Raw genomic sequence first — 24037 nt, 5'->3', positions numbered from 1 at the left:
TTGACGGTGGCATGTCTAGGGTAAAAATTAGTGCATGATGTTATTTGGGCCTCCAACTAGGGGCTGAACAAGAACTCACTAAGTGCAACAAACAGCAGATGCAGGGCTGCTGTAATTCACAGCAAACACCTGTATGTTGCTTCGAAAGGATCCTCACCCAAGGGTCATGCAAATAAGATCTTAGGCACAGAGGAGGCTGTTTATAGAGAGTGGAAGAACTTCCAGAAGTAAGGTCTCAACTGGATTGAAAGGTCCCTCTGGAGCCTCTCTCTGTGAGGATCTGCAGTCCTTGGAAGGTGACTAATCCAGCTCAGATCTTGGCTCTGAACAAATATTTGTTGGACTGTGCTGAGGTTAGCAGGGGGCTGGGTTGCAGGCTAGAAGAAGGTCTCTGTTTTGCAGGCTAAAGGATAAGGCTACAGGCAGATGCAGTGCTGATGAGGGTGTAGCAGTGTCTGTAATGCTTCCTGACAGAAATATTTTCCCTGGTTGACCCAGGATGCAAAGCAAGGCCATATATGACTAAAGTCAACTGAGTGGATTAGGCTTTAAAATGTCTGTGGGAGGGGAAAGGAAGTGAGAGGAAGTGGCTTGCTCCAAGTGCATCACTAGGTCAGGGTGATGATCTGCATGTATCAAGACCCCTGGTGTCTGCAGCTGCTCCTTTTGCTTCTACCATGTGTGTGATCTGAAAGCCAAAAGTTAATAATAACATCTTACGTTGCTCTGGGAAGGTCGAACTTATGACAACTCTGGATATGGAACATGAGGTCTCCTCCATTGAGGTATTCCATCACAAAAAAGAGGTTTTCCTAGAGAATGAGACAAGATGATAAAAAGGGATGAGGGAGAGGAACACAGAAGTAGGAAAAAAAAAAAATCCACCCAGAAAGCATTAAAAAGGAGGAAGGAAAAGATTACAGTGAGAGTTTGGGATAGAAAGCAGTTTCTTTTCTACATTGCTCATTTCTCCTCTTTGTTCTCCAAGCCTGCATTCATCCTCTCTGCTCTGATTTGTATACACAGCATTAGCAAACATTGCAAATCCACTCAATAACCATCTAGTGCCGTTCATTTTTACCAGCACAACCCAAGGCTCACTAAAAGAGAGGAAGTAACTCTACAGTGCCTGTTTAACAGGACAGATGGAAAAGATTCCAGGGAGACTACTGGAAGAGACAGAGGGAAGTTGCAAGTGTGTTCTTGTTCCAGCATTATCCATCCAGTGGAGTGATCTTAAGCTGGTGGAACCTGCATTCCTGCACATATTTTGTGGATGCACATGGGTTTGACCTTTTTAAGTTATTGGAGAGCCTGGCCAGATGCTGCAACTTGTTTAAGCACACACTTGATTTTAAGCCTGGGAGCTGCTCTATTAAATAAAGCAGAATCTAACTTCCTGGTGGAAAGATTAATGAATGATTCATATTTCTGTATGTCCATTGAGTATTTTCAAGTCAGAGAAGGTTGGAAAATTATCCAGTCTTTGTCCTCAGTTGCATGCAACTATCATCTGTTCTACCAGGAAAGTAGAAAACTCCCATTCCGGCACACAGGAAGGATAAGGGGAAATCTCTGTTGAATAAAGAACAGAACAGATCATCAAGGTTTTCTTTCTGATTCTTGATGTACGCCACACTGATCCCTTTGCTGCTTCATGAGCCATAACTACTACAGCACCAGACCCCTAGAGAATCACAGAATGGCAGGAGTTGAAAGGGACCTCTGGAGATCATCTAGTCAAACCCCCTTGCTAAAGCAGAGTCACCCACAGCAGGCTGCACAGGATCACATCCAGGTGTGTTTTGAAAGTCTCCAGAGACTGAGACTCTGCAACCTCTTTGGGCAGCCTGTACCAGTGCACCGGAAAAAGATTTTCCTGATGTTCCGATGGAATATCCTCTCGTCCAGTCTGTGACCATTGCCCCTTGTCCTGCCGCTGGGAACAGCTGAAAAGAGTCTAGCCCCATCCTCTTGACACCCACCCTTTAGATATTGATAACATCTCGCAGAGTGGTAGCACAGCCTTCTGGTGTGTCAGCCATTCTGCCCAGCTTTGTACCATTAGCTGAGGGCACAATCTAGGTCTTCTTCCAGTTCACTGATGAAGCTGGAGGATGTTTCAGACCGACCTCTATCACGCTGAATTACACCTACAGAGGCCTTTTGCTGGAAGAAGACTATCTATGCAATCAGTTGTGCTCCCTGGTTCAAAATTCCATTTCAGGAATCTCAGGTTTTGTGTGTAAAATGCAATGGAAACCAGGAATTTTTATTTTCTCAGAAGCCTCTCTCTGTTCTGTGGACATCTGAAGTCATCTGATGGGTTTGTCTTACCCATCTTTAGTTTGCTTTATTTGGTTTTGTTTGTGGTTTTTTTGTGAGGAGGAGATAGAGTTTTGACTTGTATTTTTAATAGTCAAAGGAAGATTTTTTGTCTGTAAAATCTAATGTAAGCATCTCTGGCAGCAAGCCAAGAGCTGGCTATTTAGAAACCCCACAGTGTTTGTTCCTTTCAGATAACAGCTGTCTGTGCTAATTTGTGTAATTTCTTTAGCCAGATCCTTTTAAATACTGTACTTTTATTTAAAGGGATGTCTGGCTGGAAACCTCACCTGCCATCCCACAAACACAGGGCCAGATTTGGCCTCCCAGTGGAAGAATACAAATTTGGACAATAAATAAAATGGGTGCAGGTTTTCAGTTTGGAAGTCTTGCACCTGTAGAGTCTGTGGATTAGTCCTAGTGAGGAATGTTAACCAACCAACAGAAATGCTGTTCCTCAGTGCTGACACCTACAGAGCTCTGAAGGAGGCTTGGAAAGAGCCCCGTGCCTTTCCCCTACCCATCTGCCTTCCAGACAGCTGACAGATAACCTACTGACCCACCATGAGAATATCCTTGGGTAACAAATTCTCAAGCCAAACTTGTGCATCCCGCACACAAAACAACACAATTCTCTAGTCAAGCTATTAAAATCATAGAAACATAGAATAGTTTGGATTGGAAAGGACTTTTAAAGGTCATCCAGTCCAATTCCCTGGCAGGCAGCATGGACATCTTCAGCTACATTAGGTTGCTTAGAGACCCAACCAGACTGATCATGAATCCTTCCAGGAATGGGCATCTACCACCTTTCCAGGCAACCTGGGCTAGTGTTTCACTGCTCTCACTATAAAAGATTGCTTCTTTAGACTGAGTTTAAATCTCTCCTTTTTAGTTTAAAACCACTACCTCTTGTCCTGTTGCATAGACCCTGCTAAACAATCAATCCTGCCCATTGCTGAAAGACTCAAGTGCTGCAGGAACTCAGCTTCTTGCCACATCAGTCTGTGCTGAGCTGGGCTCCCACTGCCTCTTCAGGACACGGCAGGGATGGAGTTAAAAAGACCTGCTTCTGTTCTGCATGTAACTGCTGTGAGAATGAATAGTCACTATCCGAGTTGCTTTCAATTCTATAAACAATGGGTATAAAGCAGGCAGCGTTTAAATTGATCTTTTGAAGGTACATCCTGTAACAGGCTCTTAAAATCCTCAAACCAGCTGGAAGCCCTCCAGAGCACTTTTCTGCAGAGATTTTCAGATTTTGTTTTCTTTGCCTGTGAAAGCACTTGCATACACACAAATACACAGTTTAACACCATTTACTGAAAAGCAAAAATTCTTCTTTCCAGGGCTTCTAGGAGGACGAATATTGGAATAATTAATGCTGCAGGACAGTGTGGCTCTATCCATTTTTGGAGCAATTACCCTAACAAATGGCTCCATGAGGAGAAGACTCAATGCAGATTAAATCACCTAACCTCACTGCATGCCCATTGCATTAGGCTGGTTCTTGCCAAGAGAAAGGCAATTCCTGCAGCTAATTATTGTTTTTTATTTTCATGCAGCTCAGCCCAGCCTACTATGGGTGTTCTTCCATGCTTTGGATCTATTTTAATTCATGGGACAGATAGGAGCCAAAGGCCTCCCAGCCTTCTCCAACCCATCACTTAGTAAACCTTGCAATTCCATTACAGCTTCCTATCCTTGTGCTCCTCACTGTGTCTGCTCCTATGAGGAACAGTTAACACAGGGTCACCCTACACTAGTAGGTGACCAGAGGAGCAATTAACATTGCTGTTTGCACCATCTGGGGAACAGTAAAGCCAATTTATTACAGATTAAAGTAAGTTCAGGTTTACTTTTGTACTCTGGTTTAATGACTTTATTTTTCCTATGTGAATATCAGTCTATCTTCTGGAGATGGCAGCATTTCTTACAGCTGCCAAATAATTCAGTCCCTGATCTCACCATTTACCTTTCATTCTGATTTTTTTGCACTGTCAGCATTTTTGACGGCATGTCACCTCTCAGAAATTTATAGACATTGATCAGATCCCCTCTCAGTCTTTTCTTACCAAGACTAAACAGCCCCAGGTCTCTCAGTCTTTGTAGGGGAGATGCTCAAGTCCCCTAATCATCCTCATGGCTCTCCATTGGAATCTCTCCAGCAGATCCCTGTCTTGAACTGGGGAGCCAAAATGGACACAGTATTCCGGGTGTGGTCTCACCAGGGCAGACCAGAGCGGGAGAAGAACCTCCCTAGACCTACTGGACACACTTTTCTTGATGAACCCCAGACTTCTAGAAATCTCAGGCAAAGATGAACGCATTTTGGGCTGATTTTCCTTGGAGCTGGACAACAGAAGGGCAATGAGAAGATGTATATTGAGTGTGTCAATCATCTATCACTTATAAAATGCTTGTGAGCTGGCCCCTTCTTTTTCTTGCCAATACACTCCACCTGTTCACACCACATGGGCTGACACCACCCAGAACTGTCTTTTAAAGACTTCACATTTTTGATAATTACAGCTGCTCACACATTCTCTGGCAGAACCTTGTTGAAATCCCAAACCTCTGCTGAATTGCTGTTATTTCTACTGAACCAAGTGGAAATTTTGGCCAGGACTGAATGCAACTTGGCCAGAATGAAACTTGCCTTCTGGTTGCAGGAGGCAAAAATCCTCAAAGACTCCCTAGAATTCCCAGCTCTTCCCCAACTTTCCCATCAGCTGGTTCAAATTTGGCTGACTAGCCCTGAATCAGAGGTTTCCAAGCTGAAATATTCTCCCAGAAATAACAGGAGAATGGAGCCATAGAAACCTTGTAGCTTCAATAGCATGCCTCTTAAATGTTTGAACACCAAGGCATGGGAAGGTTTGTACAAGGGAAAATCACTGCATTGCCCTGTACTCTCTTCTTCAGCTTTCCTTCCTGATCAACAGCAAAACCAGGATGCTGGCTAGAAAGACATCTGGTCTGACCTCACAGGACTCCTCATTTTGTGACCATCATACCATGTTTGTGTTTGTTTTCAGTCTGTTCAGCACAAAAGGACCTGGAAATACTGGTTGACAATCAGCTGAAGTGCTCAAGTGTCCAGGAAGGCCAACAACATCCTGGCCTGGATCAGGAATAGTGTGGCCAGCAGGAGCAGAGAAAAGTGATTGTCCCCCTGTACTTAACACTGGTGAGGCCACATCTTAAATACTGTGTTTGTTTTTGGGTCCCTTACTACAAGAAGGATGTTGGGGTGCTGGAGCATATCCAAAGAAGGGCAATGAATGGTGAAGGGTCTAGAACAGAAGTCTATAAGGAGCAGCTAAGTGGAGTTGTTTAAGGAAGTAGGAGGCTCAGGGGAGATCTCATTGCTTTCTACAGCTACCAGAAGGCAGGTAGTAGTGAGATGGGTGTTGGTCTCTTCTCTCAAATAACAAGCAATAGGACAAGAGGAAATGACCCTATAGAATAGAATAGAATAAACCAGGTTGGAAGACACCTTCAAGATCGTGTCCAACCTATCATCCAACACCACCCAATCAACTAAACCATGGAACCAAGCATCCTGTCAAGCCTCGCCCTGAACACCTCCAGCGACGGCGACCCCACCACCTCCTTGGGCAGCCCATTCCAATGGGCAATCACTCTCTCTGTGTAAAACTTCCTCCTAACCTCCAGCCTAAACCTCCCCTGACGCAGCCTGAGATTGTGTCCTCTTGTTCTGGTTGCTTGGGAGAAGAGACCAACCTCTGCCTCACTACAACCCCTCTTCAGGTAGTTGTAGAGAGCAATAAGGTCACCCCTGAGTCCGAAATTAGGATAAATTTCTTCACTGAAAGGTTTGTCAAGCCCTGGAACAGGCTGCCCAGGAAAGTGGAGGAGTGCCTATCCCTGGGGGTATTTAAAAGACATTTAGATGTGGCCCTGAAGAACATGGTTTAGTGGAAACTCAGTAGTGCTGGGTTAATAGTTGGACTTGATAATCTTAAAGGTCTCTTCCAAACTAAACAATTCTATGAATACTTTGTTGTGCTTCAGTGGTTCAGTCAAGGCTTGCAGCCTCACCACTCTGCATGATGACTTCTCCTGCAATGCATCAGCATCCTGCAGCTGTGTTGTGGTCAGAGAAGACCCTGCAATGCCTGGGAGGGGCATGTGAGCCTGCTCCAAGGCTGCTCAGAGGGTCAGTGGCACAGTCAGGCAGTGGAGATGAATATCAAAAGGGTGTGAAACACACATGTACCAACCTACACGCTCTGCTTCAGATCAGGTAACACAGCCCTGACCATTTAACAGCACAACAAAGATAAAAGAAAAATGAAAGTACACTTAGAAAAATTTGCAGGAATTGCAGTTTCCCCTCAGGAGATATTTTAATGAGATATCTCCTGAAAATACTCATGGAAAACACTTCAGAAGCCCAGTAGTTTTAAGTTAGGATCACACTTCTTAAGATACTTTTCTCCTTCCTGTTGATGGAAGAGATTTTAAAGTCAGTATTAAACAGATTAAAACAATGAAGCATGTGAAAATGGCTCACCACCAAGATTTTGAAAAGATGCAATACATTACTAAAGCAGAAAAGAAATGTATCTGCAGCCTCTGTTTTTAAATTGCAATAAAGATTACTTCTCCTTTTGGGTTGAGCGAATCTTCTGGGTTGCTATTTTGTGCTCCAAGACAAAATGCCTCAAGACTTAATTTGCATTTAGGTAAAGGGTGTGAATAAATACTCGGTCAAAGAGGTTAAAAAAATAGCCCAAAACACCAGAAACCAAAGTGACTTGCAATAAAGGAAAGCCTGTGTTTATCACAGATCAGTGAAATGCAAAAAGAATAAAACATAAGCACTGGGATGCTAGTCATTGTTTTGGCATGACTAATTTGGGAATTTCACAGAACTATAAACATGTTTTTCCTCCTCTTTACCACAACAGTGTCCCTTTAAACCTAATACAACAAAATAGCTCTCTGAGTGTGTGGTTAAAATTCACACCATGTAATTATGTCAGTTGAATATCTGGATGCAAAGATTGCTGCAGTAAAATGAAACTGTGATGCTCAAAAACAGATTGGGGAAAAAAATAATCCATGTGCTTGAATTTATTCTTATGTAGCAAAACATGACAAATACTCTGGGTCTTGAAAGCACCAATCATTTAATGAAAATGAGCATTAGGTGCTTGGTGCCTACAAAAAGCTCTGTGAAGGGCTGTCAAGTTTCCTGTATCTCAGCATTCACTCATTAGCTGGGTTGAGGCCAGAAAGAAACTCATCTCAGAGAACTGTCAAAAGATTATGACTTTTTTTCCCTATGGAGACATGGGGGCTACTGAGATTCTTGTTTCAGAGTAGGAATATTCCTGGTTTTACTGTCCTTTGCAGAGGCACCCAGTACCTGAAGCAGCTCAGAAACCTTGAAAGTCAAAACCTTAGGGATTCAGAATTGCACTGACACATGCAGGTCTGTTTGAAACTACTTATCTATGCAGTGAAATCTTTATATAAAACCCCAAACAAACCAAAATTTAAAATTTTCAGCTGAAAATGCAAATTTTCAGTATTAAAGTCCACAGAGGGACTACACAGCAGTATCCTGGCTTCTATAATGATTGTTACAAAAGATATTATGACTGAATCATGGTGTCCTTTGAGCCATGGCTTGTCACAGCTCTCCTGCTCTGAACGACTTTCATATGTTGAATGATTGTTGCCTGGCTTGCAGAGGTCAGAGGAGCAAAACAAGCTAGAAATCAATCACAGCCCAGAGCAGCTTGGGCTTGGGGAGCCACATTCCAGCTTCTCGATCTGTGAACTTGAGGGCAAAATGGAGATATCAAATAACTTTAAAGTGGCAATGCTGACTTAGGATGAGATGGATGGAGAGTCATTCTATATATGTCAAAAAAGGCAATACTGTGAGGCTGCCTGTAAAACAGTGTATGAAAAGATTACTTTGTTTTTTGAGCTTGGAATCCAAGAGGGTTTTTTTGAAGTACTCATTGCTTTTCCATCCTGCAGGTCTTCCTTGTCTCAGTCACAACTGGAAGCACAATACCCTTCTGAAATGTTCAGCAAATCCCATCTGGTTCCTGGTGTGACTCCATTTAGCCTCTCTTTTTTTTTTTTTGCTGTGGTCTCCTGATGGAAGTGGATGATTGAATGCATTCACTGTCTGAAAACAGAGCTGCAGGCTGTCACTTCTGCATCTATCCCAAACCTGACCTCCAGCTTCCAGACCAGGGCTGGACCACAGAAAATAGAGTTCTGCTGCTGCATATAAGTCATCCACTGGCATCAGCCAGCATCCCCCTGGGCCATCTGGAGTTACAGGCAGCTCTACCTGGTCTAGAAGCCCCCTTGTAGAGCTGTGACTATTGTGAATATTATAGCTTTTTAATTAAGTCTTGATTTTGTTTGCTTTTGAGGATGGGTCATTTATCCTTTGAAAGCTAGCCCACTCAAAAGGGGAATTATTTCTTTTCCTCTCCAGGCAAGGAACATTCCCAGAACATTTTGTCCTCAGTGACAGTCCTGAAGGGGTTAAACATTGAATATCTGGGCTCAGTGTCACATCGCCTACAGCAGTTCCCAGACGCTCCCTGTTACGAATTAAATCTGTCTTTAAACAGGTGCTGCATCCCTCCAGGATATACCACAGAGGTTATATTTGTTTCTCCTGACCCTGCAGAAGTAGCAAGCCTCTTGCTGAGATGGTCATAACCTCACACTGATCAGTGTTTTGTGTCACTAAAACCTAGGACTAAGCAGGGACAGAAGCATCCTGACAAATCCCTGAAAAAGTAGCCTTCAGAGAATGATGCTGTTCGGAATTTGAGCTTAGGGATATTGAGCATCTCTCATAGTGGTTTGAATAGGTTACAAAAACAAGACAATCTCTAATTTTCTTTCATTTTTTTTTTCTATGCCTTGTGTGTGCTTTAGTTCTTAGATGGTTGGTTGTGGCTGTAGAAAAGGCTCTGGAAAGCTAATCAGTGGGTGCTTTGGTGCCATGTAGGGCTATGAAGATATATATATTACTTAAATGTCACTTCAGTTTTGGTTTGGAGTCTTAAGTGGGATTTCAGGTGGAAATGCTTTGTGATACCCCTCTAAAGAGTAGCCTTCACCACCAGTGGTCCTACATAAATTAGGACAAATCTGATGCAACTTAACAGTAACTGGGAGCAAAGAAGAGTCCCAAAGTGTGAATGACAGCAGGTTTATTCTCCCTAACTAGAGTTTCCTGAGTTAGCTCTAATCCAGGTTAGTCACTGCAGCATACTGTTGCAGGATCCAAGATGTCCACATAACACCAGTGTGGGCATGTCTGCACCCTGGATGTTGATGTGGCTTTTGCATATCCTTGGCCTAGGGTACCAGGATGCAGATTTTAATAGCAGATCTGCATAGTCACCTCAATTAGTCTTGGGTGCCACAGGCCTTAAAAGCACTTGCCCAGGTTAGTGTGGAGAAAGTAGATGGAATTTCTGGAGCCACTTCCAAATGGTTAACCTGATGATTCCTTCATTTATCACCACCTCATGTCCAAGCTGTTCCCTAACATCTAGTAGACTGAAGCACTTCACCAAGTATCTGTATTTCTGCAAAGCAACCACAGCCCATGGAGGAAGGCAATAGATTCTTGTCTTACCTTGGTCTGGAACGTACAGAAGACATGAGTCAAGAATGGGTGCTCCCAGGCTAAGGAGAGGACTCTCTTCTCCACCATTGTACATTCAACATCATCATCCATCAGCACCACATCCTTCTTCAGTGCTTTCACAGCAAAATACTGGTCAGTACTCTTCAGCTCAGCAAGGAACACCTAAGGTGGAAACAGCTGTTCAGAAAAAGTGATGTTTTTTTCTCTGAGCTGGCAGCACAGCCATGGGAGGATGGGAGATGAGCTCTAGGGAATTCACTAGAGCAGACCTTAAAAAAAGCTGATGTTTAAGGCCCAGTTTTATTGTAAAGACTTCATAGGCTTTGAGTTTGTTCCTCACACCCAGAGGAGTTTGTTGAAGCTTTTATGAAGGATTAGGGGGGTTTGGCAACTACAAGAGCAGAGGCAACATGCCAGTATGGACATGTCAGAGAGCCAAGTACTTCTGATACCAGAAACCATCTTTATGCAAATGCTCATGAGATACATTTTCTGTTTTCTGACTTCAACTAACAAAACATAGAATATTGGTTTGTCAACATGTGAAATGCAAATGCCCTGCATCAGATCCTCAGCAGCAGTTAAACTGATCTATAGCAGAAGTGACTTTCTTCTCTTCCTCTCAGTTAGCAGGAGGCCTGAGCAAACAGGCTGAGTCCTCCATGCCTCTGCAGAATTTCTCTGAGATTAGCAAACACATCCCAGAGCAGTTAGAATCACAGGAGACTTAAGGGTGGAAAAGACCTCTAGGATCTAGTCCAATTACCAATCCAACACCACTATGGCCACTAAACCATGTCCTGAAGTGCCATGTCTACATGTTTATTGATGCTGACTCCACCAGTCCCTGGGCAGCCTGTTTAATGCTTGATTGATCTTTTAGTAAATACATTATTCCTAATATCCAATCTAAACCTCCCCTGGCACAACTCGAGGCAATTTCCATTTGTGCCATCACTAGTTACTTGGGAGAAGAGACAAACCTCCACCTCACTACAACCTCCTTTCAGGTAGTTGTAGAGAGCAGTAAGGTCTCCCCTCAGCCTCCTCTTCTTCCAGTTCCCTCAGCTGCTCCTCGTAAGACCTCTGTCTTATGTGGCCAGGGAAAATGGGACACAAAGCAGCAGAGAAGGGTTTTCTAGAGACCATGGAGCAAAAAACTCTCTACAGGAAGACAGTGCCAGTGCTGATCTTTGTGCTAACAGCCTGTCAACACTTTCCCATAGACTAAATAAATACTTAAGACTCATCAAAGAGGTCTTTGAAGTCCTCTAGCAGACATTATTTGCTGAGTAAGCTCAGACATGTTTCAGCCCTGACAAAAGCTTTATCTACCCTCTTGGCTACTGCTGCATTTCATTTTGCACTACTGGACAGAGAACAGAGCCCAGAGCCTCCCTCTGTCTCTGCACTGAGTGACCAGAAATACCAACACAGCTGATGCTACAGGCACCTTATTTAGCCCTGTTTTTGTGCAGGACACTGTTCTCCTGGGGAAGCTGGAGAACACAATTTGGATTCATGCTGTGACTTCCTAGGTCCAGATAGGCTATGCTAGATCTCTTGCAGAGGGGGTTCCTCACAAGTCTAGCCTGCCCTCAACCTGCTCCACACAGAGCAGCAAAGAGCCCTCAGGCACTGAGATCTGCACATTCTGTCCCCTCTATGGGGAAGTGAGTCTTGCTCCAAGCAAATAAGGCCATCAGGAACAACACCTACACAGGAAACTTGTGGGTGAGGTTTGTTGCAGAAGGGCATGACATAGCCCATGCTCTCCACACCCACATCTGTAGAGAGATGCAAATGCTTGCAGGCTTGGAGAGTCTGTTGACACAAAGTGCTGAAGCAAGAATGTGCTTCAGTGGAGGTGTTCAAGGCTTCACACAACTCTGAGCAACTTCATCTATTATAGAATCATAGAACTATGTCAGTTGGAAAAGACTGCTAAGATCTTTGAGTCCAGCTGTAGATCTAACATCATCATGGCCATTATCCACATCCCAAAATACCACATCTACACCTTTTTTTGAACGCCTCCAGGAATGGTGACACCACCCCCTGTTGTGATCAGCATGTTGGATTAGGTAACCTCCAGAGGCTCATACCTCCCAACATGAATGTTTATATGACATTTGTGCACTTGAGTCCAGGTTAGGCTGGGTTATGGATTTGGGGGTATTCTGGCTTAGCTCTAATGCTGATGTCTCAGCTCTGCTTCCTGTGCAAACTGTAGATGTTCCAAGTATTTTCAAGTATGGAAAGCCAATACAGCAAATATTTCACCAGTTTAAGAACTGGCTGTAGCAATTGCTCCAGCTCACTTAGGCAGCAAAAAGCAGCCCTTCTTTAAAGCACAGTGTTCCACCATGTAAAGACAAGGGATCTGAACAACGTGATGCATAATGATACTCATTCTCCCTGTTGGCTGTGAAAATACAATGGTGAGTTCCTCTGAAATTGTTTCATACAGCTCTGTTCTGGCACTGAATAGCACAAGTGCCCTTCCAGGGGACATCTGCAAGAAGGAGGAACAATCTACAATTCATCAAGATTAATGAATCCCCTGAAAACAGGTGGCTCTTGTTTCAACAAAAATTCTTGGCTGGTGCTAAATTTCCTTTATGCTCCAGCAGAGATCGGAGCTGGGAAAGAGCAGTTAGCGTTCCCAGCTGTGGACCTGCTGCTCTGCAGAGGGGACATGATCCATGCTCCACTTTGCAGAAAATGCTTCTATCTCCCTTTGATCTTGCTCAGCTAAGTCTGCTGAAGTAGCTGCATGAAGGTAGAGAGCACAAAGATCTTTCACACCAGCTCTGTGTGGATGCCCAGGACACATCAACCTGTGTGGAGGGGAAGCTGCAGCCCCACTTGGCTGCTTTCCTCAAATGTCATGGGCACCCATGAGACAGAAAACTAAGAGGGCAGAGTGAAGGGCAAGGAAGCTCTTTGTCTTAGGCAAGGAGAAGATGGAGTTCAAGACTCAACCATGTCAGAGTAAGGATTCTTTGAAGGCTTGGAGATGTTTCTTCCTAAGAGGCCTTCAAGCCACAAGCTATTTAGTGCCATAATAAGCAACATGCAGACCTATGTGGTGGCATCTAGTTCCCTGGTGCTTACCTTGCCAAAACTGCCTTTCCCCAGCATCTTGTGCAGGACAAAATCTTCAATGGTTAGTTTTAGCTGCACTTGGTGCTCTTCCTGCTCCTGGGGCAGTTCTCCAAAGTCTGACTCTATTAGAGATTCCCCCTTCACTGTACCCTCCACTGGAGTCTCCCAGGAGATGCCCTGTGGCTCTGCAACACACATCAAAGCATTCGAATAAACCTCTGGAAACAAGAAGAAAATCCCCAGAACACTTACAGGTGGAAATGTGATGGCCACATTAATGAAGTTGCATTAATGAATGCTACCACCTTGCTTTCTCTCCAGAGGAAATTTTACTCCTGTGTAACTCCATCTTCTTCAATGGCATTACTTCCACTTTACAAACTTTTTATTTTTCTGTTTATGGCAGTAAAACATGACCAAATTCAAAATTTCTGGCTGCCTGCATTCTATGTTCCTTTTGCTGGTTGCAATTCTGATGCAGTCACATTTTTGCAGCCCTTTTCAAGACCCTTGCCAAAGCTAGCATGTGAAAAGATGGGAGATAGCATTTTGATATCGAGTCTCTACTCCAGATATGAATCTCTGATTAAGTACTTTAGCTGTCCTACAGTAGAACAACTCTGACTTCAACACTACATTCAGTTGGATGTATGTGAACTCATCAAGAGATTCTGTCTCTTACTGGATTTATCCCAGTACTCAAGTGCATGTTGGCTGTACTGTCTCAAAATGATGAAGAATAAAAATACTACTCATCAACTAAACAGATCCCCAGCTAAACCAGATTTGAAACCATTTGGGGCTTTACTGATTCACATCAGCATAGCCAGTTCCACTTGTACAAAAGAAAGAAGCACAGATGGGGACATCATTTATTTCCCCTTGGAGGCCAAAGGATACTGTCCACTTAGCGCAGATGGTACCAAAACCAGATGGCACTCAGTAACCCAGTGCTGCATTGCATCAAACCCAGAGCACTGGTACAATGTGGCTGCTATCTAAACAGTGCCTTCTGACATAGAATACATAGAATACATACATCTTGTTTTACATCCAGTTTCCAGGGCAGCATTAACTTTCATTGAGAAAATGAATGATGGTGGGGCCTGGGCTCTCTGCTTGATTTTGGTTAGAGTTGGAGTTGAGGATGCACTGTTCCAGTCCCTACTTGGTTTAAGTATTGATTCACTTACACTCTTCCATTTTTCCCCTCCCCTTTCTGCTATATGCAGTTTAAGATCATGGGAGGCACAAGAGCATTGTGTCAGTGCCATCATAAGTCTGCTGCTGCACTTGGAGGGGCACCATGAGCCATGCAGCTGGAGGGGTCCTGAAATGGTCTTTTATGTGGGACAGATGGGTTAAATGAAAGATGGTGACATTTTTGCTCCTAATATCCAGAACTTTTTGGCCCAAGCACAAAGGAGATAAACAAGGGACCTCCCCAGCTGACTGTGATTTTTATTTCTGGCTACTGAGCCCCCAGTAGTCCCCCAGTAGCCCCCCAGTAGCCCCCAGTTCTGTTAATCAGTGCTCCTCTCCAGTCTCTCATTCACCCTCTAAACATCTGGAGGGCTGTGACACCTGTATCAGCTCCTGGATAAATGATGTGGAGACCTGTCAGTGGTTTTTGAAGGTATTGGATGTTGACCCCCACTCAAAAATATGAAATCAGAAAAAGAATTTGCCACGGTGATCAAAAGGACTCCAAATTTCCTGTTTAGAGCTTGGTTTATCCTTAAAGTTCTCTGATTTTACAGTCCACGAGTCCCAAGAAGGGAATAAACACCCTCTTGCCAAAGAAGGTATAAGCTGAACTCATGCACTGGGTCAGACAGAGAATTTAGGAGTTAGCCGAATGAGCGGTGTCTGATCTCTCATGTCACCAGAAGTTGGGATGAAAGGGACGTGCAAGTTTATAGGAAGGGAAGGGTCCAGGCTGAGATTTAGGGTTTATGATGTGCACAAAAGATGTGACTAGGAAGAGCTGTTGATATTCTGGGATGAGAAAAGGTATGTCTTGCTTTAGGCTGGAGAGATGCATGAAAGATTCAGTGGTTGATAAATTCCCCATCCTTGTCACCCTCACCTAGCCATGCACAACTCCAAAATGAACAAAGCCTGCTGTGCCATATCACTAGGGGAAACTACCTTTTCTTCCTGTTGTAGGTGCTGGCAATGCCTGAAGTGGAGTTACCTCCTTCACAGGAACAGGGAAGCCAATTTCTAGAGGTCCATCCCTGGAGATCTGTTCAGTGTCACGCTGACAGCGAGCCTGAATTACAGAAAACAGCAAATGACTTTGCAGCCAGGTATCATGCTCTGGGCTTATGGACACTGTAGCTTCTTCAGTGTGACTGCCACAGAAGCCAAGATCTAGAAGATGCCTTTGCTGAGGAGAAAAGCATCTCCACATCTAATGCTTAGGGGTTTGGTAACCTAGAGGAAACCACAGCCTTCTGCGAGATGAGTGTGGCTGTTAATAGGTCTCTGCATTTCCAATATAGGCATCCCCTCTTTTGCACGAGAGTCTGAGGCCTTGGCTTACCACACAAAGGCCTTTTTAATGAGCAACTTCTTCACCAATAGTTTGATTGAACAGACTCTGGAAAAATACTAGAGGCTGAAATACGCTGTGGTCTCATCTCTATAGAGTGTCTGGATTTCATCCTGAAAAACTTGCATCAGGGTGTTGCAGAAGGTAAGAGTTTGTCTGGATTCACACAAAAGCATGAAAGATAAATCCTCTGAGGGCTACTAAACAGTAAAACTCCACCTATGGCTTAAGAAGTTCCAAAAGGCTAAATTTCTGGAGATCAGAAGAGTATTTTGGGGGAAGTATTTGGTGCTGGCCCTCTTCACCTCTCAATGGTGACTCCAAGTAACAGTACAAGTAGCTTTAGAGAGAACACAGGTAGAAACAGAGAAAAAAGAGCAGAAAAAAGTCCTCTTTGGAGGTATGGCAGCACTCATCTATCACATAAAGGTGAGAAACATGCAGAGCTAAACCTATTAGATAGCCCCTCTGAAGGGAAAAACACCTGCTGTATGGATAAAGATGTCGCCTTGGGATACTTGAGTAACCTAAATGTGGAGAAATAGGTACCTGCGGACTTTGTCCCTCTCTGAAGTTGCTCAATAGCTGAAAGGCATCCTAAGAATTCTGATTTTGAATGAGAATCTCAATTATTTTGCAGTATTTGGTTTGTGATTAGCTACTTCTTCTCCTTTTAATTCAGTTTTCTCTGTTCATATGACAGTAGAATCTAAATCCTCTCCTCAAGGTCCACTTCTGTTCATGAGAGTCCATGCTCTGGGGATTTTCATTGCAAACGGATCAGAGCATCACAGGACAAACCACTAAGTCACAAGCATGAAGCAAGGTAGTGACAGCAAAAGAACCCAAACCAAGTTCCTTCCACTCTGCCTTGGACCATATTACAAAACCTCAGTTGTGAACATAATGCAACTACAACTGTACTGGATCAGAGCTAGACTCTAACTCAGTCATGTCCCATCTGCAATGGACATTAACAGACACCAGGTAAAGATATAAGAAGTGTAGGCATGCAAAGTCATCTTCTCAGAATACTGTCCCTCCCTCCAGAGGCATGTGACCTTGAGATTGTTCTAGATTTAAAGGCAACGCTTTTCTGTTAGCAAAATTAATAATTTTATTACTCTTGAATGGATTTCTCTTCTGTGAACACTGGACATTGTAACTTGAATCCATGAAAACTCCTCACCTCCACAAGTGCTGAGATGGACTTAAAACTATGTATTCCACAAAGGATCTATTTCCTCATCTTTAAACTTGCTACACACAGTGCCCCTATCAATGGCTTTACTTCTTGCACTGAAGCAAACATTGAATGAGTTCACTCAAGATTTAAAGTATTTACCTGCTGGGTGCTTTCTATCATTGCCAGAGCTTCAGCCATTAGCTTCTGGTTAACTCCACAAAGGTTTGCTACCTTTGTCTGGCACTTGTGATGAACATTCATGCCACATTCTGAAAGAAAGAAAAAGAGGTGTCAGGACAACAAAGGATAGCTAGACTGTAAAGGGTTTGGCATCAGCTTGGGCAGGAACATGTGCAGCTGTTGGCCAAGGGCAGAGATCAGCCACATAAACAGCTTGAAGCCTAGGTACATTTTCCTTGTTGATTCTTTACGGAGATGAAGAATTTTTCTATTTTCTGGGTAAGAGGTTGCATTCCCACATCCATCAGCCTTTGTAGCTACAGGCTGCTAAAACTCTACAGTCTAGGAACTCAGAGAGAACCTGTAACCATAGAACAGGATTTTCCCATTGGCATAAGATTATGAAGATGGTGAAGTATCTTGGGTCTGTCTGACAGCAGAAAAAAACCAGGCAAGTTGATACTAGGAGTGATTTTGGAAGATCAGTAGTGTCATTGAGATGTTCTTTGCTTCTCTGGGAAGTGACTCTTCATCCTCATAGACCACATATCTTTCTGTGTACTAACAGTTTCCACCCTCCTTGAAGAATGATCCTCCTTTAGCAACAGTCCTCTTGACCACTTCTTTACCACCCTACATGCCATCTCAGAGAGGTTTCAGGGAGAAGCATGATAAATGAGATTTGGCTCTTTAGATTGTAATCTTCTAAAGGCTCAGCTTGTGCAACATACACTGGGGACTCACCATCACACTTCAGTCCTTGCCGTGCAAGGCCCCAGAGGAGCGTGCCACAGTGCTCACAGAAAGTTGGGCTCTTGTAGTTGTAGACTTTGAAGCGGTGAGGCATGTCAATCTTGAAGCGCTCCTTGTGGAACTGCAAGAGAAAAGACATTTTTTCAGTTCACTTTTGTGCACATGGAAAACCAACAGCACCCAGGCTTGTATTACAGTAGCTGGGATACCTACTGCCTCTTTATCCTGGCATATGACCACCAAGAAGACACTGCCTGTAACTATCATTCAGATACACATAAGATCCATGCAGTTCAGTGGGAACTGGGTTCTTTAAGTCCTGGGCTTGATTTATCTGACCAGATAACTCCCTTAATGCTCAATGGAAAAATAAAGGTACTTCTAAAATTATTCATCCCATCCTGAAATGGATGTCCATTTTTGTTGTCATGAATCATGCTTTGGAGTGACTCTTTTAGTTCATAGGGAGTCAGAGGTGATGACAAAGTTGAGATACTCTACCCCACAGATGTCAGAATACAGGTGAGATGAATCTCATTTCTAAAAGAAGCAAAAGGAAAACAGCAACCAGGATAGGACTGAAAGCAGAGAGAAGCTGTGGGACACAGCTGAGAAAAAAGGAATAGGTCTATCAAGAGTTGAAGTTCCACTTTTGACTACCAAAAAAGGAAATTTGTTATAAATTGGCAATAGAAATATAAAATAAAAAATAGTGGAGATGCTAGATCTTCAGCTGACTATTTGGTAATCTCAGATAACAGAGTGGGATGTTAAAGTGCTGCTATGAAAACTCAGTGTGACGTTGTGTCTAATATACTGCAGTGAAGAATTTCCCCTGGTAAATCATAGAATGGTAGCAATTGGAAGGGACCTCTGGAGATCTGGACCTTTGGAGGAGTCCAAACCTGCTGCTAAATTAGGTTCACCTAGAGCAGGTTGCAGAGGATTTCATTCAGGCAACTTTTGAATGCCCCAGAAAAGGAGGCATCTCCAACTCATGTCCATGACTTTCCTTTGAGCTGTACTTCTTACATTAGAAAAATGGTGGTCCTGATTCACCTTTTTCAAGGGCTGCATTTGAGTGAATCAGAAGTATAAGGTAATGAAACCACTGGAAATATAATAAATAAAGGGCACAGATCAGATCACACAGCCTTTAGCTCAGTAGCACCTTTTGCTTCCTAAGAAGCCTTAGAGCAATGTAGGAGGCATCTGAAGGACACCCAAGTTTTCCAAAAGCAGCCAAATAATCACACATACCATTGTTTCTCTGCTGTTGATTGCTGATCCTGTACACTTAGCTATTACTTTATCGATGCACTTCTTATGAATGGCAGCATTACACTCTGAAAGAACAAGTGTGTCATGGTGTTACTAAAGTTCCTTAAGCAAGGATCAAGCAAGTAATGCTAGTAATAATATAAAAAAAAAAATTTTTCTTACGTCTGCATTGATAGCCTTGTTTATTCAGCCCCCTGAAATAAACAGAGACATGGTTAATTCTGAGTTCTCTAAAAACCCTGACAAAGAAAAGGAAACAACGTTTATGAAGAAACAGAACAAAACAGCCTTGATTTTTATCCATCTTTACAGGGCTTCTGTAATCTAAATATCTTCATTAAATCCAACTGTGGAGTGATTCTCCGTGGTTTTCACAGCATTTTCAGCACAGATTCGCATCCTGAATTTTGCACTATCCAAATAGGAAACTGGGCTCACGAGACATCTTGGTGTGCGGTTGGAGAAAAACAAAACAGGAAATGATGAAAAATAAACTAAAAATGAAGGGAATTGTCACAGTTGGAATTGCAATTGTGAACCACTTGCTTGCAGTGATGCAATAACTCTACAAGCAAGATGTCAAGGGTCCTGTCCTGCTGCCTTGACTGACAGTAGAAGAGATATACATCAGAGAATCATAGAATCATATAGGTTGGAAAAGATGTTTAAGATCATCAAGTCCAACTGTAAACCTAACAGTACCAAGTCCACCATTAAACCATGTCCCTAAGAACCATGTCCCTAATGTTAAAAGGGGAAAATGATTAAAGCTATTTTCATTTACCATACAAACTCATGACAGACAGAGCAGAAGGTAGGTTGTGGAAAGAAGGTAGCTGTGAACTCATGACACTTGACATTGTGGATTTTGGCCTGCTTGATGGCTCCCCTGCGCTGGTGCAAGGAGAAAAAGCCTTCAGTCTCACAGTCAGGCAGGTCCTTCGCATCTGGGGGGAAGGAAAACAGAAGACTTATTAAGGAATTCTGTTCTGATCAAATGCCTTGAGATCATAAAATAGAATCACAGAATCATTAAGGTTGGAAAAAATCTCTAAGATCATCAAGTCCATCCATAAACCCATCACCAGATGCAGCTGCCAAAATACTAAATGACTCTAGATAATGATTCACTCATGGGAATGAATATTATGAAATATTGATTTCAGAAACCCACACAAGGCTTATTTGGATGCTTTTTTTTTAATCTGCCATTCCTACAAGGACACTAAAATGACTTTAAACTTGGGGGACTCTACACTCCCTTGAATATTTATAATGCTGCTTCTAAAATGTAGGCAAGAAATTTCCCAAGGAAAGATAGTCTGTAGCTAAATATAAAATTCTAACTTTGTATAGCACTGAAGAACCATGCCCTAATAAATTTATATTACATAAAAACTAAGAATTACCTACACATTCACACAAACACACATGTATACATTTATCTCTGTGGGTATTTAACTGAATCTTTTACCTGGGCACATATGTGTGAGTAAGCACCCTAAAATATTCTTTCTTGCTCTTCTCTATGCCAACAACTGTTTTGCTGTTTTCTGTGTTCATGCCATCATTCACAGCTCACACTTAAGCTTTTTTGAACAGCAAACCAACCAATTTTGTACTACACCTGCACGTACACATGGCCACTTAGGTATCTACTTGTGTCTACAAAACTAGATATGCACACCATATTTCCCTCTCACTCTGCTTTGTTTTACTCATGCTTTACACAGCAAGTTACATAGGTCTTCTGCGGAAACTGACTCCCTGTGTGATCTGATGATGACCTTGATATTTGTAATAGACACAACTTGCATTGTCTATGCTTTAGCCTCTATGATAAGGTATACAATGAGACAATAATAGTCTGGTAGGAATGGTAGGAATGGATGAACAAAATATCAGTACGAACATGCTATTAGCTGCTTTTAAGACATCCATGTTTCTACAAATGGAAGGTCATTCTAGATATCTACACCTTACAGCTTCACCCAATATCTGTGAAAGACAGTAAGAAGTTTGCATCAAAGACAGGTGAATAAGACCAAGCATTTGGATTACAAACCCACTTTCTTCAACTGCCCTACAACTTAAAGTTGCATTCTGCCCATCTACCAATGAAATTTGTTTAGAATATCACAGTGTTTTTGTTCCGGTACCAAAACATTCAGCCAGAGTGTTCCCAACACTGTCTCTCTCTTAAAGGCACAGCCTCAAACGGTCACAAAAGCAAAATGCATTCCACATAGGTATTGAATTCTACAAATGAGATTTGTTTCCCAGTGATTAAACACAAATGACTGTGTGTCCCTTGTCCAGGATGACTAAGCTTCTGTCACATCCCTGGAGGCCTAGATGGACCAGGAGATGTTGCTCAGTGAACAACTCAGCTCACTTGCATTTGATCAGATGAATCACTGTCTAAGTTCTTTTTCTGGTTTGCCTAGATTGCTCTCGATCTTGAAGAGCAACTAACATGTATGGGTGTTATCAACCATACGTTGTATCCCAGCCTTTATATCTGCACTGAAATGCTCATCAAGACATATTACATGCAAGTAGAATTATTTCAGAGGCAGCCACCTCCTTATCTATTTTGTCTTGCTTAGTGTAATGAGGAAATCTATCATGGTAGTGGTGAAATGGCCAAAAATCTGCCTTGCAAATCACACTCAATCTTCATCCTCACCATATCATAAACAATTGCTTTTCCGGTGTGTTTATGATAGTTCCTATGAATGGATCAGTAGTAACACAGACATGCCTTTCAGTGAAGACACCCTGTCTGCCCACATAACCAGAAATCACATCTATCAATTAAGAAACAAAATCACTTGCCACTTATTTCCAGGAAGTATCGTGCATTCATCAGCATTCGCCCCTGAGGTTTCAGTTCTAGCTGGTTGAGATAAGTGAAAAACAAGAAAAAAAGACCAGTGAAACCATTAAACAGTCACTTAAAGAACTAACAATCATTTCAGATGGTTCAACCTAGTTCCTTTTCCCAGTGGGAATTAATGAATGTAAATTAATGCTAATTTTTAGGTACCTCATACCCATGTGTGGCAACAAGGCAGGATAGGAGCAACTACAGAGAAGCTAGACCACCTCTTAACAAACTCTTGGAACAGGATGATAGAAGAGAAAAATGTGACTAAACCACGGAATCTGTAGGCAGCTCAGATACCAGCTCAGATCCAGCAATATCTATAGAGACAACTTGTTCCCAGAGGACCTTGCAAGGGAAAAGTGGGAGCATCTCTAAAAGAATCAACCAACTCCAGTTAGATGCTTGAAAAGGCCTATGAAGACAAGCTAAGACAGTCTGAGTTGTCCAGCCTGGAGAAGGCTCTGCAGAGATCTTACAGCAGTCTTCCAGTACCTAAATGGGTCAACAGGAAAGATGGGGAGGGACTTTATTACAAGAGTGCATAAGAGGATAGGACAAAAGGTAATGGCTTTGAACTGAAAGAAGGTAGATTTACATTAGATGTAAGGCAGAAATTCTTCACTGTGAGAGTGCCAAGACACAGATTGTCCAGAGAGGCTATGGATACCCATTCCCTGGAAGTATTCGAGGCCATGTTTAGATGGGGTTTTGAGCAACCTGGTGTAGTAGAAGATGTCTCTGCCACAGGCAGTGGGGTTTTAACTAGATGATCTTTAAGGTCCCTTCCAACCCAAACCATTCTATGATTCTGAAAGATACTAAGCTCTTTTAGAAGCTTGGTCCTTCAAGTCTAACTTCCATTACAGTTAACATGAGTGGTGCTACAAGATTTCTCAGGCATTTTTAGGCCTTTTGTCAGGACCTGGAAATTTCCATTTATCTGAACCTCTTTCCATAGGTGCATTTATAAATCTGTATCCGCTTGCCTAGGAATAAGAAGACATACATTCAAGGACTTCTTCAGCCAGCATGGCTTTGGAACCTAGGGATGGCATCCTGCTGAGTATCTCAGTTCCTTCCAAGTTATGTGTTAAATGTGTAAATCTCCATCAAATCTTGTTCTTAGGTCTGTTAAGCGACCAAGGCCTTTTTTACTTTACTCTTTGCTTAACCCAAGCAGCCTAGCCCAAGAACTGGCATGAGAAATAAACCAAAGAAAAAAATTCAAAAAATCAGTTTTCCCCCCCACAGTATCATAACACTTCATTGTCATTCATAGTATAGCTACTTAATACTGCATGTTAAAGATTGTTATCAGTAGCTTTTTTGCTTGGACTATCGGGGAACAAAACTTTACAATTAGCATCCTTATGAAGGCTGTTACTTCAAATTTACTCCACTGTTCCTCCCATGGCTTTAAAAGAGTTTCTCTGACATAACTCCAAAGTCAGGCAGCTATGAATCAGGTACTTGAAAGCAGATTAAATTTTTAAAACTGTTTCCCCAGAGCACATAAAATAATTCACATGTAGCCACTTACATTAGCACTTGTCCCCGGTGGGTTTTCTAAGTGAAGATTGATACATAGGCATGGCTCACCTGGACCAGAATCCTTGCTAACAGAGGGCATGTGTTTCAATATAACAGCAGCAGGTGCTATAAAAGTGCCAGGCTCTTTTTTTTCTATCATTCATGGAAGTCTTCCCTTCGAGTCATACTCAAGTAGATCCAAAATATGATTTCTTAGATGACAACCAGTTTATGCTGCTCTGCTGGTTGCAGTCACATCCTGGCATGGACATAAGGCATTCCCTACCCCACAGCAGCTGCCATCACATCCCGAAAGAGAAGTTAACAATGCTTACCCATATCTCTGTCTTCCCATTGCTTTTTTTGCACCTCTCTGCCAGCACCTTGAGTTCCACCGTGGTCTCTGAAACCATTTCAGCACTTTTGTCCTTGACGACGATGTGCATGACCCTGCCATTGTTGATATGGGCATCAAAGGTGCTGTTCCAGGGCGGGTACATGGTGGGCTTCTTCTGCACGTACACTTGGCCATTTTCTGTCAACAAGAAGTGGTCTGGATTA

At 42.7% G+C, this 24037-nt stretch overlaps 1 protein-coding gene across 1 annotated transcript in view; it reads right to left on the bottom strand.

The window, feature by feature from the left end:
• The window catches only part of PRKCQ (protein kinase C theta), a 45151-nt gene that overhangs the window by 14963 nt on the left and 6151 nt on the right, over positions 1-24037 (bottom strand). The window contains exons 2-12 of the mRNA XM_009900247.2: positions 23812-24011; positions 21895-21955; positions 19841-20003; positions 19219-19250; positions 19036-19121; positions 17767-17896; positions 17002-17111; positions 15251-15374; positions 13109-13284; positions 9980-10153; positions 721-812 (exon numbers count right to left, since the gene is read on the bottom strand). Of these exons, the coding sequence (XP_009898549.1) occupies positions 721-812; positions 9980-10153; positions 13109-13284; positions 15251-15374; positions 17002-17111; positions 17767-17896; positions 19036-19121; positions 19219-19250; positions 19841-20003; positions 21895-21955; positions 23812-24011 (1348 nt within the window). The remainder of the gene's footprint in view (positions 1-720; positions 813-9979; positions 10154-13108; positions 13285-15250; positions 15375-17001; positions 17112-17766; positions 17897-19035; positions 19122-19218; positions 19251-19840; positions 20004-21894; positions 21956-23811; positions 24012-24037) is intronic.

Source organism: Dryobates pubescens, chromosome Z (assembly GCF_014839835.1).
Source record: "Dryobates pubescens isolate bDryPub1 chromosome Z, bDryPub1.pri, whole genome shotgun sequence".
NCBI classification, from domain to species: Eukaryota; Metazoa; Chordata; class Aves; order Piciformes; family Picidae; genus Dryobates; species Dryobates pubescens.
This window is presented reverse-complemented; position numbering and strand designations above follow the sequence as displayed.